The sequence below is a fragment of the Mobula hypostoma genome, chromosome 9 (assembly GCF_963921235.1).
Source record: "Mobula hypostoma chromosome 9, sMobHyp1.1, whole genome shotgun sequence".
In the NCBI taxonomy this organism is placed as follows: Eukaryota; Metazoa; Chordata; class Chondrichthyes; order Myliobatiformes; family Myliobatidae; genus Mobula; species Mobula hypostoma.
The window spans coordinates 132,574,900-132,587,851 of record NC_086105.1 but is presented as its reverse complement, the minus strand read 5'-3'; the positions used below and the strand labels follow the sequence as shown (position 1 = coordinate 132,587,851).

The window sequence follows — 12,952 nt, the reverse complement described above, 5'->3', positions numbered from 1 at the left end:
AGCAACTTTTATGTGTATTACGTTGTATTTTTATCTGTAGATAATGTTAAAAGGCGGAAAGTGTAAACAAAATAATAGAATATATGGTTTTCTTTAAGGATCTTTAAGTTCTTTAAGGACTAGAGGAAAATTAGAGGTAAAGAATTTGTCGGTGTCTAGGTGATTTGTTTCGATCAAATATTGCGGTGAAGGAATTGATAATGTAAGTGGCTAAAGTTTATTTTTACATCAATAGAAATCACTTATTCTGACGTTATTAAAACTTAGCAACGTTGTTGGCCGTTATTTAAACGAGCCAATATCAATGTACTGTCTTGAAATAACAGTTGCAAGCTACAGCTGTAAATTCTGCAATGTGGGAGTACTGAAACCACCACGACTTTCGACTTCGCTGAGTTGCAACCTGCTTCTTGGGAGGAACGTTTATCCGCGGCGTTCGCGGTAGCCGGTGCAAGCCGTGGTTGCACCGAGAAACCGGAAGTGCGGCTCCAGGAGGGATTGAGAGGATGGCGGACGTCCCGAACAACGCACCCGCACGTGAGTATCGGGGATGGGAGTGGATCGTCGGCAGCAAAGGTGTCCCAGGACTGGTCGGTGACTTCCCGAGTAACCAGTGACTGACCCGGGGGAGGCTTCCAGAGTGACCAGTGACTGACCCAGGGGAAGGCTTCCAGAGTGACCAGTGACTGACCCGGATTGACTTCCAGAGTGACCAGTGACTGACCCAGGGGAGGCTTCCAGAGTGACCAGTGACTGACCCAGGGGAGGCTTCCAGAGTGACCAGTGACTGACCCAGGGGAGGCTTCCAGAGTGACCAGTGACTGACCCAGGGGAAGGCTTCCAGAGTGACCAGTGACTGACCCGGGGGAGGCTTCCAGAGTGACCAGTGACTGACCCAGGGGAAGGCTTCCAGAGTGACCAGTGACTCACCCGGAGTGACTTCCAGAGTGACCAGTGACTGACCCGGGGGAAGCTTCCAGAGTGACCAGTGACTGACCCGGGGGAGGCTTCCAGAGTGACCAGTGACTGACCCAGGGGAAGGCTTCCAGAGTGACCAGTGACTGACCCGGAGTGACTTCCAGAGTGACCAGTGACTGACCCGGGGGATGGGGGGCTTCCAGAGTGACCAGTGACTGACCCGGGGGGTGGGGGGCTTCCAGAGCGACCAGTGACTGACCCGGGTGAGGCTTCCAGAGTGACCAGTGACTGACCCAGGGGGAGGCTTCCAGAGTGACCAGTGACTGACCTGGAGTGACTTCCAGAGTGACCAGTGACTGACCCGGGGGAGGCTTCCAGAGTGACCAGTGACTGACTCAGGGGGAGGCTTCCAGAGTGACCAGTGACTGACCCGGAGCGACTTCCAGAGTGACCAGTGACTGACCCCGGGGGGGGGGCTTCCAGAGTGACCAGTGACTGACCTGGAGTGACTTCCAGAGTGACCAGTGACTGACCCGGGGGAGGCTTCCAGAGTGACCAGTGACTGACTCAGGGGGAGGCTTCCAGAGTGACCAGTGACTGACCCGGAGCGACTTCCAGAGTGACCAGTGACTGACCCCGGGGGGGGGGGGGGCTTCCAGAGTGACCAGTGACTGACTCAGGGGGAGGCTTCCAGAGTGACCAGTGACTGACCCAGGAGTGACTTCCAGAGTGACCAGTGACTGACCCAGGGGGAGGCTTCAAGAGTGACCAGTGACTGACCCGGGGGAGGCTTCTAGAGTGGCTAGTGACCGACCTGGGGAAGGCTTCTAGAGTGACCAGTGACTGACCCAGGGGGTGACCTATAGAGTGGCCAGTAATTGACCCCGGGGAGGCTCAGAGTGACCAATGACTGACCCAGGGGGAGGCTTCCAGAGTGACCAGTGACTGACCCAGGGGGAGGCTTCCAGAGTGACCAGTGACTGACCCGGGGGAGGCTTCCAGAGTGACCAGTGACTAACCCAGGGGGTGACTTTCAGAGTGACCAGTGACTGACCCAGGGGGAGGCTTCCAGAGTGACCAGTGACTGACCCAGGGAGTGACTTCCAGAGTGACCAGTGACTGGGGAGGCTCAGAGTGACCAGTGACGGACTCTGGGGGAGGCTTTCAGAGTGATCAGTGACTGGGTGGGTGTTTGGTGGGGGGAGAGAAAAGCCCCCAGAGTGGCTGGTCACCGACCCGGGGCTGGGGCTACTGGAATGTCCAGTGACTAACTCATGAGGATGTTCCCTGAGAAAGCAGTGACTGACCCATGGAGGAACTCACCGTGATTGGCTGGTGAGAACTCCCAGAGTGACCAGTGCCTGACCTGGGTAGCGCTTCCTGGATAGTGAGTGAGGCTTGCCCTGGCCATTGATGAGATTAGTGGCTGATTTTAGGGGCACTTCCTATGAATGCCATTGACTAATCTGGGACAATTGTTCTAGATTTAGTAATTCTATTGTCCTCCAGATCTCCTATATTTTACCTGCATAAACAAGATTAAAATTCTGCTTTTCCTAACTCATTGGGATTTGGTGTGCCCACTGAGCTTCACTTTAGAAATTACGTCTTTATAAGGCCTTGTGTTGTCGACCGTGAATCTAAGTTCAAAATAAAATTAAGAGTACAAACATGTCACCAGATACAACCCTTAGATTCTTTTTCCTGCTGCATACTTAGCAAATCTATAGAATAGTAACTGTAAATGTGATCAATGACCAACAGACCGTGCAAATGCTGATATAAATAACTAGCAATAAATAATGAGGATGAAATAACAAGACAAAGAGCCCTCAAAGTGAGACCATCATTTGTGGGACACCAAAAATAGAATGAGTGTAGTTAGCCCCTTTGGTTCAAGAGCCTGATGGTTGAAGGGTAGTAACTGTCCGTGAACCTGGTGGTACGAGTCCTGAGGCTCCTGTACCTTCTACCTGATGGCAGCAGAAGGAAAAGAGCATGGCCTGGGTGATGAGAATCTCTGCTGATGGATGCTGCTTTTCTTCAGTAACATTTCATGTAGATGTGCTCAGTGGTTGGGAGGGCTCTACCCTTGATGCACTGGGGCTGAATCCACTACCGTTTGTAGGATTTTCCACTCAAAGGCATTGGTGTTCCCATCCCAGGCCATAATGTATCCAATCAGTGCTCTTTCCATCACACATCTATAGAAGTTTGCCAAGGTTTTTGATGACAGGCCAAATCTCCGCAGACTCCTGAGGAAGCAGAGGTGCTGTTGTGCTTTCTTTACAATAATATTTATATGATGGGTCTGAAGTTACTGACCCTCTCCACCTCTGATCCTCTGATGATTACTGGCTCATGGACCTCTGGTTTCCCTCTGCTGAAGTCTACAATCAGTTCCTTAGTCTTATTGACATTGAGCGAGAGGTGGTTGTTATTACACCACTCAGACAAAACTTCAATCTCCCTCCTGTATGCTGATTCATCACCACCTTTGGTACACCCACAGCAGTGGTGTCATCAGCAAACTTGTATATGGCATTGGAGCTGTCACGCAGTCGTACAGTCATAGGTGTAAAGCGAGTAGAGCAGGGGACTAAGTACACATCCCTGTGGTGCTCCTATGGAGATTGTGGAGGAGATGTTCCTGCCGATCCAAACTTTCTGGGGTCTGCAAGTGAGGAAATCCAGGATCCAAATGCACAAGGAGGTCTTGAGTCCAAGGTCTTGGAGCTTATTGATTAGTTTTGAGGGAATTATGATATTACATGCTGAGCTGTAATTGATAAAGGGCATTCTGATGTTGCATTTTGCTGTCCAGATGTTCCGGAGTTGTATGAAGAGCCAATGAGATGGCATCCACTGTGGACATGTCGCTTTGGTAGGCAAATCAGAATGGATTCAAGTCGCCATTCAGACAGGAGCTGATATGTCCCATCCCCAGCTTCTCAAAACACTTCATCACCGTGGATGTAAGTGCCACTGGGCGGTAGTCACTGAGGCAGGTCACCACGCTCTTCTGAGGCACCGGTATGATTGAAGCCTGATCACGGATTCCCAAACTTGTTGATGCCATGGACCCCAGGTTGGGAACCCCTGGACTGGACTATTGTGAAAACCTGGCTGGTTCATTGATATTTGGAGCTAGATCTGCAGATGCTGGAAGTGCAAAACAAAACTGATATACATAGATCCCTTTAGAATGCCGAGAGGGGAGGAAGGAAGAAAGTGCCCATTGAAGCCTGTGGAAATAATTGAAAATAGTATCTTAAAAGTGGAGACTGGTGAAACTGAAGGTGAGGACAAGAGGAACGCTATGTATGTTTTGGCTGGAATGAGAGGGGATGAAATCATCTGTAATCATTGTTGCTTGGAGGGAGATCTGCCATCCTTTTCTAGTCCGTCTTAGACCCCATCCTGACTGGAGACACAAGATATTGCAGATGCTGGTATGTGGAGTCCCTCTGCTTGTGGGTAAAGCCAGTGTCTGCAGGGTAAGGTTGGAGTGGGGAAGGAATTGTCAAAAATTCAGGGTCGAGACCCAGCTTCAGGATTCATCTAGCATTCAGGACATGTACCAGAAATGCTGTGGTCACAGAGCCTTCAACATTGTCAAGGACCCCTCCCATCCATCCCACGATCTCTTTGACCTCCTACTGTCAGGCAGAAGGTATCACAGAATAGGAACAAGGACTGTTAGGCTGGGTAACAGCTTCTTCCCCCAGGTTGTGAGACTTCTGAACACCCTGCTACCACCCAGTACGCATTATTTATGACAGTGCCAGTAGCATTATATTTAACGATATGTAGTATATGGCTTCATGTCAACTTGTACATCTACAGAATTTTTTTATTATCTGTTAATCGTATTTTATGTGCTGGATGTGATATATGTACTGGTCCCAGAGAAACATTGTTTCTTTTAACTGTATATGTACGTATGGTTGAATGACAATAAATTTGAACGACTGAGAGTGGGGAGAGAAGATGACCAGTCTAAGGAGGAGAGAGTTGAGACGGGGGCCAGTTGGTGATGGGTGGACTGAGGAATGGTGAATGTTGACAGGCAGTTCGAGCCAGAACGGGCAAGGGTGGAGCGTAGAGACAGAGGCAAGTAGGTGCTCGGTGGAAGCAGACAAGCAAGGCAGAAAAGTAGATAGAGCCAGGTGGGGGAGCGGAGGGTGAAGGTGAAGATTGCCGCTGAAGGGTCCTAGGTGGGGACGTAAGGACGAACGATGATGAAATCTGTTAAGCATTCTGTGAAGCTGGAGTCGCAGGTAGTCATCCTGGTGAGGAAAGTGTTTGCCACGCTGACCTTCATCAGTCAGAGCATTGAGTGTAGAAGCTGCAATGTTACGTTGCAGTTACACAAATGGTACTGTTGTAAAAGGCCACGTTTAGAATATTTTGTTAGTTTTGGTAACCCTGCTATAGGAAAAATACCATTAAACTGAAAAGAGTGAGGAAAAGGTATTATTGTAAAGGTATATATTATGAAGATATTATGTTAATAGCATTTCATGTGCTCTACGAAATGTGATGTATGTACTGTGCTTTGCACCTTGGTCCCAAGGAACATTGTTTTGTTTAGCTGTATACGTACAGAGAAAGGTTGGCCAGGTAAAATGTTGATTCCTTGGAGTGTCTAAGAGTGAGGGGTGAATTTTCAGAGGTGTATAAAGTCATGAGGAGCATTGATAAGGTGAATGATAGAGGTCTCTTTCCCAGGGTGGTTGAATCAGGAATCAAGAACTAGAGAGCAGAGATTTAAGGTGAGATGAGAAAGATTTGTTAGTAACCTGAGGAGCAACGTTTTCAACAGAGGATGGTATATATCTGGGCCAGGCTGTCTGGGATGTGGTTGAAGCAGGTGCAGTGACAGCATTTAAAAGGTATTTGGACAGTTAGGTGGATCGGAAAGGTTGAGAGGGATGTGGGTCGAACGTGGACAATGTGACTAGCTTAGTCCACATGGGGGAGGGGGCAATCCGGTGGGTTTAGAACAAATGGCCAAGTCAGAATTGAATGAAGAAGTCAGAGAGAAGAGAATGGGGTTGAGAAAGGGGTAGAGGTGGGTTGAAGAAGTTTGGTGGGATTAACGGCCATTGAGAGGGCAAAATGGGATGACGGAGGACAAACTGATGAAGACTGATAGATGAATTGGAGAAAAGGGGTGCATAAACTAAATTATTTAAAAGACTGCTTGTAGTTATAAGACTATCTAGTGCTGACGAAGGGTCTCGGCCTGAAATGTCGACTGCACCTCTTCCTAGAGATGCTGCCTGGCCTGCTGCGTTCACCAGCAACTTTTATGTGTGTTGCTTGAATTTCCAGCATCTGCAGAATTCCTGTTGTTTGTAGTTATAAGATTTGCCATTGCACTTATTCTATAATCATATGCTGCCCCTGAAGAGGACAATGCAATACCACTACTATTTGATTCCAATTGGAAGATGTGATTATAACATGACAAATTTACTAAAATAGTTAATTGTAAATAAGGATAAAAGAATTTGTCATAGAAATATAGGAATGTATTTGAGTCACTGGGTCACTCCAGGTCATTTGGTAATTTTTGACTCAAGTATAACTGACCTAAAACCATCTTTGAACTTCTTCAATGAGTTGCACAAAGAACAGTATAGACCCTTCAACCCACTATGCTGTGCTAAAATTGATGTGAAATATTCTGATACTTATTCTGAATAGCATTTTAAACAACTAGTAATGTGCATCTTGCACAAGGCATATCAAAGCTTCTTCCATGCATATTTTTGACCTGTTTAGAATTCTGATTCCAGCAGTGTGGTCCAGAATGTCACTCAGTGGCATGTTGTAGCAATGTTCATGCACTATGATGCAGAAAGGTTCATCAGCTTATTAAATCCTTGCCAGGTTAAGTAGAGCAAAGCCAATAGTCCACTTTCCCTCGTCTTATCCCATTGTAACCATGCAATATATTTCTAACACCCTACCAACTTCTCCTGGACATTTTTGCCACTTACCTTCTCTAAGCTTAAATTCAGCTTGCTTTCAAGGACTCTAACTCATGGTCTCGGTATTAATTATTTATTTACTACCGCCACAGTAGCATATTGGTTAGCACAACACTTTACAATACTGTCAACCTGGGTTCAATTGCTACCGCTGCTTTTAAGCAGTTTGTTTGTTCTCCCCATGACCATGTGGGTTTCCTCCAAGTGTTCTGGTTTCCACTCACAGTCCAAAGACCTACCGGTTGGTAGGTGAACTGGTCATTGTAAAATTGTCCTGTGATTAGGTTAGGATTAAACCAGAGGTTGCTGGTAGGCATGGCTTGAAGGGCTTATTTCGCACTGTATCTCAATAAATAAAATATTTTTTTTTGTATTTGCACAGTTTGTTTTTTGCTCATCGGCTATTTGTCAGTCTGTAGGTAGTGTGTAGTTTTTCGTTGATTCTGTGGTATTTCTTAGTTCTACTGTGAATGCCTGCAGGAAAATGAATCTCAGGGTATTATCTGTTGGATGGAAGTGACCAACAACTCTGATAGAGGCAGATGCCAAGTTTTTAAGCTCACCAGTGGGAGGTGGTGCTTTAGCACTGCTGGCCCACCACCTCGAGGGAGTCTTGATCATAAGCGGGCCGAAACTCCTGAAGACAGGTGGCAGATCAACTGATGATCCTGCTGGTGATAGCACAGGACAGTTACCATCTTAGTCCATGTGTATTTTTTTTTAACTCTTTGGTCACATATATGTTCTTCGATAGAAAAATTACTTTGAACTTTGAACTAAAAGGCAATTTATAGTAGGCGATTATAGTAGCCCATTACTCCACTATCTTTACGTATGGCCTGGCAGAGGAAAGCCATGTGTTCACAGGAAGAATGTGTTAACTCCTCATAATGGCAATGTAAATTAACGTCTCATCTGTTTCATTTTAGATTGTCCAGGGACAGCCAGCGAAGATGCTGGTAAAGCTTCCGCCTGCCAGGGTTGTCCTAATCAAGCGTTATGTGCTTCCGGTGCCACAAAAGCTCCAGATCCAGGTAGATTTTACGGTGTATTTTTGAGCTATCAAAGTCATTGTTATAATTCTTGACTAACTATGAAAAACCTTAACTTTGTTTTAACACTCCAGCCATTCAGGAAATTAAGGAGAAAATGGTATCTGTTAAACATAAAATCCTGGTTTTGTCTGGAAAAGGAGGGGTTGGCAAAAGCACTTTCAGTGCCCACCTAGCTCACGGGATAGCAAGTGATGACACCAAGCAGGTAAGGAATCAGATTTACACTTCCTCTTTTTCTCTTGCAAATTGAATTAGTGTGGAGGTTAAAAAAAATGAAAAAACTAACTTTGAATGGGCTTGCCTTCTATGGAAATGTAGTTAGAATGGCACCATCATAAGATTTTTTTGTCATGTGTAAAAATGCCTCTGTGAATTTAAGTAATAATTAGAATGGAATGTTATTTCCTTGAGACTTTAAAAGCAGTAGTCATTGATGCTCATTACGCTGCTGGTGTTTAGGGCAGCATTGAAGGTCCTCCATTTCTGCTGGTGTTCATGGATTCCTTCATCATGTCAGTGGCTTCCTCTTGGTTTTCACTACTGTCAGCCATGCAAGTCCTGAGTGGAGACTCGGGAACACTGTTGTGCTCAGATGTAGAAGGATTCTTCATTGCTGTTTCCATAACAATTTTGTTTTGCCAGTCAGGGTTGTTAGCCCTGAGCCAAACCCCCGAACCTGGAGGACTAGTGGACCACTCTCAGTCTGTCCTCTACCCTTTGACCTGTTTGGCACAAGTGACCCTACCACGAGCCAAACAATAAAGCCCTGACTCCAGCCAACATCGCTCCCTGGGTCATTAAGGCACAGGAGCCTGCAAACTATGACAAGGTTATGGTCCTTCTGCAAGGACATCAATGCATTATGGTATTATTTCTCTTCCATATTGCTGGATAGAATGCAGTAGAGGCCCTTTGGCCCATGATATTTTGCCAACCTTTTAACCTACTGCAAGAGCAACCTAAGCCTACCCTCCCATAGGGCCCTCTGTTTTTCTTTCATCCATTTCAATGTTCCTCCTGCTGAAGATCCCTGCTGCACTTGGTGACACTGTGATCTCTGTTTCGGAGGCCGATGTTAGGCTGTCTTTAAAGAGGATGAACCTTTGCAAGGCGGTAGGCCCCGACAGAGTACCTGGTAAGGCTCTGAAAACCTGTGCCAATCAACTGACAAGGGTATTCAAGGACATTTTCAACACCTCACAACTAAGGGAAGAAGTTCCCACTAGCTTCAAAAAGGCACCAACCATACCAGTGCCTAAGAAGTATAATGTAAGCTGCCTTAATGACTATCACCCAGTAGCACTCATATCAACAGTGATGAAATGCTTTGAGAGGTTGGTCATGACTAGACTAAACTCCTGCCTCAGCAAGGACCTGGATCCACTGTAATTTGCCTATCACCACAGTAGGTCAACAGCAGATGCAATTTTAATGGCTCTTCACATGGCCTTAGACCACCAGGACGATACAAACACCTATATCAGGATGCTGTTCATCAACTACAGCTCAGCATGTAACACCATCATTCCCACAATCCTGATTGATAAGTTACAGGACCTGGGCCTCTGTACCTCTCTCTGCAATTGGATCCTCAGCTTCCAAACCGGAAGACCACAATCTGTGCGGATTGGAGATAACATGTCCTCATCGCTGATGATCAACACTGGCGCACCTTAGGGGTGTGTGCTTAGTCCACTGCTCTACTCTCTCTGTACAGCTTTCCCCTGCCATCCAAAGATAGAGCGTTTCTATGAAATGGTTCGTAAGCCAGAATGTCGTAAAGTGATTAAGCAATTACCATTTATTAATATGGGAAAAAATTTTGAGCGTTTCCAGACCCAAAAATTAACCTACAAAATCATGCCAAATAACACATAAAACCTAAAGGAACAGGAACATATAGTAAAAGCAGGAATGATACAATAAATACACAGCCTGTATAAAGTAGAACTACTTTTCTGCAATCATTGAAGCACTGTCTAGCGCAGCGAAAATCTCACGCAAGCGTTCTCTGCGGAAGCGCTGTCGGCGGAAACACTCTGTCCAATAACCTTTAAGCTATGAGGCTGCCAAATTATACCAAATAACAAATCATACCAAATAACACAAAAATACACAGCCTATATAAAAGCAGAAATAATGTATGTACAGTGTAGTTTCACTTACGGGAATCGGGATGGTGTGTTAGGCTGAGTTGTCGGAGGTTGGGGTGGTGGGAGGTAGAGGAGACTGGGGTGTCATCTCATTGTGGTCTCTTTCCATCAGGCAGGCAGTCACCTTCTATGTCTGCCTGCCTCGATGTCGAAGGTCGAGGTTCGTTGTCTGCTGTGGCTGATGTGGAAGGCTTGCTTGACTGCTTAGCCTCGTGCATTTTTTAATCATACAGTTCTTTGTAAGCACTCAAACTATCCTGAAAATATGCTCTAAACCGACGTACCCTTTCAAAATTAAAGTCATACTTTTCTGCAATCATTGCAGCGTTGTCAATCGCAGTGAAAATTTCACGCAATTGCTTCACGTTCAGTTCCTGGACGATTTCACTTTCGGGCCGTTGGCTATTGCGTTCGGTTTCGATTGTTATCCTTTCCTCTTGCAATTGCATCAGCTCTTCATCTGTCAGTTCTTGGTCATGGGATGCCAAAACCTCTTCAACATCATCTTCGTCAACTTCCACAAATCCAGCCTCCTTAGCCAAGCTCACTCTTGCCGTATTTATTGTTAATGGTTCGAAGCCTTTAAAATCGTTCACTGCTTCGGGACATAGTTTCCTCCAAACGCCATTTCTCATTGAGACTGTTAGCCTATCGAGAGCATCTCCAGTGTTGGCGATTGCCAATTTTATATTGTAGTCTTTCCAGATCTCTCGCAAAGTTGCTTCGGAGTTGACCTCTCTGTCAATAGCACTTACAATAAAACGCATCACATTTTGCGTATAGCAAACCTTAATGGTGGCTATTAGGCCTTGGTCGCACGGCTGCAGCAACGATGTCGTATTCGGCAGTAAGAACGCAACACGAATGTTACCGCCATACTTGGTAATGGCAGATGGATGAGCAGCACAATTATCGACAATCACAAGACACCTATTATCGAGGTTATTTTCTCTACAGTATTTTTCAACGAAAGGACTAACGTATCCGCTCATGTACTCAGAAAAAAGCACTTGGGTATTCCAACTGTTTGGATGTGAACGGAACACAACGGGAAGTGTTTTCTTATCAACACCATTAAGTGCCCTCGGATTTTCTGAATGGTACACTAGTAGAGGCTTAAGGACAGCATCACCAGTGGCATTAATAATTGACATTAGGGTACACCTGTCCTTCGATGCCTTGTGTCCCTTAGCCTGCTTTTCTTCTTTCAAAATAAATGTCTTACTCGGCAATTTTTTCCAATAAATTGCAGTTTCGTCACAGTTGAACACTTGCTAATACGAATAACCACCTTCTGCTGGGAACTTTTCGGCAGCTTCAGTTACCAGCCGAAGCACTCTCTCCGGTAAACGTTAAGCTATGAAGCTGCCCTCGCCTCAGAAACCGATCAAACCACCCATGACTATCTTTAAATTCCACTTTCGCAACACTTTCATCACTATCGGCCAGTGCTTTCTGTTTCAGCTTATTAAAAAGACTGACTGATTTCTTCTTAAGTATAAGATAACTTAACAGAATACCACGCTTTGTACACCCATCAATCCACTCAAGCAATAGTCGTTCCATTTTATCCATTACTGGATGCCGACTAAGAGAGACCACTTTGCTGCGAGCGGAACCAACAGTAACATTGGCAGCTTTCAAGATTCTTTCTCTCTGCGTATAAATAGTGCGAATGGTGGATGCAGGCAAGTTCAACGCGCGGACAATGTCCTTACTTTGTTCACCATGATCAAAACGCTTAATTATTTGTCTGGTTTTACGCTAAGCATAACACCCTTACGAGCTCTTTTAAGCTTTTCCGATACCTTCAAACTCATTTTGCTAACGGATGCACAAAATAAATCGAGATAAAGCACGTGTTTAAGAATGGCGGGCGTGTGCTGCCTTTTTTCACGCGTTGCCTTTTTTCGTAACAGTGAAAACACCTTCTGTTAGCGAAAACAGGTAACTAATGTAGGTCTTTTGTAACAGCGAGGTGTGGTAAAGCGAATGTTGGAAAAGCAGGGGACACCTGTACCCATGACTGAGTGGCTAGACATAGCTCAAATACCATCTATAAACTTGCTGATGATACAACCATTGTTGGTAGAATCACACATGGAGATGAGAGGGTGTACAGGAGCGAGATATTCCAACTAGTGGAGTGGTGTGGCAGCAGCAACCTTGCACTCAATGTCAGTAAGACAAAAGAGCTGATTGTGGACTTCAGGAAGGGTAAGATGAAGGATCACATACCAATTCTCAAAGAGGGATCAGAAGTGGAGAGAGTGAGCAGTTTCCTGGGTGTCAAGATCTCTGAGGACCTAACCTGGTCCCAAAATATCGATGCAGCTGTAAAGAAGGCAAGAGAGAGTCTGTATTTCATTAGGAATTTGAAGTGATTTGGTATGTCAACAAAAACACTCAAAAGCTTGTATAAATGTACCATGGAGAGCATTCTGACAAGTTGCATCACTGTCTGGTATTGCGGGGGGGGGGGGGGTGCTACTGCACAGAACCAAAAGAAGTTGTAGAGGGTTGTAAATCTAGTCGGCTCCATCTTGGTATTAGTTTATAAAGTACCCAGGATATCTTTAAGGAGCGGTGTCTCAGAAAGGCAGCATCCATTATATAGGACCCCTAGTACCCAGGGCATGCCCTTTTCTCATTGTTACCATCAGATAGGAGGTACAGAAGCCTGAAGGCACACACTCAGTGATTCAGGAACAGCTTCTTCCCCTCTGCCATCCGATTCCTAAATGGACATTGAACCCATAAACACGACCTCACTTTTTAAATATATATTATTTCTGTTTTTGCATGATTTTTAACCTATTCAATATTT

The 12,952-nt window shown here is 45.5% G+C and overlaps 1 protein-coding gene across 2 annotated transcripts in view; it reads left to right on the top strand.

Annotated features, from left to right (window-relative positions):
* The first annotated feature begins 434 nt into the window (after positions 1-434).
* nubp1 (nucleotide binding protein 1 (MinD homolog, E. coli)) overlaps positions 435-12,952 on the top strand; it is a 62,790-nt gene continuing 50,272 nt past the window's right edge. The window contains exons 1-3 of one of the 2 annotated variants that reach the window (XM_063059213.1): positions 435-537; positions 7,847-7,951; positions 8,044-8,177. In XM_063059213.1, the coding sequence (XP_062915283.1) occupies positions 507-537; positions 7,847-7,951; positions 8,044-8,177 (270 nt within the window). In that variant the 5' untranslated portion in view covers positions 435-506. Of the gene's footprint in view, positions 538-3,771; positions 4,218-7,846; positions 7,952-8,043; positions 8,178-12,952 lie in introns of those variants that run through there. The other variant, XM_063059212.1, reaches the window with a different exon arrangement.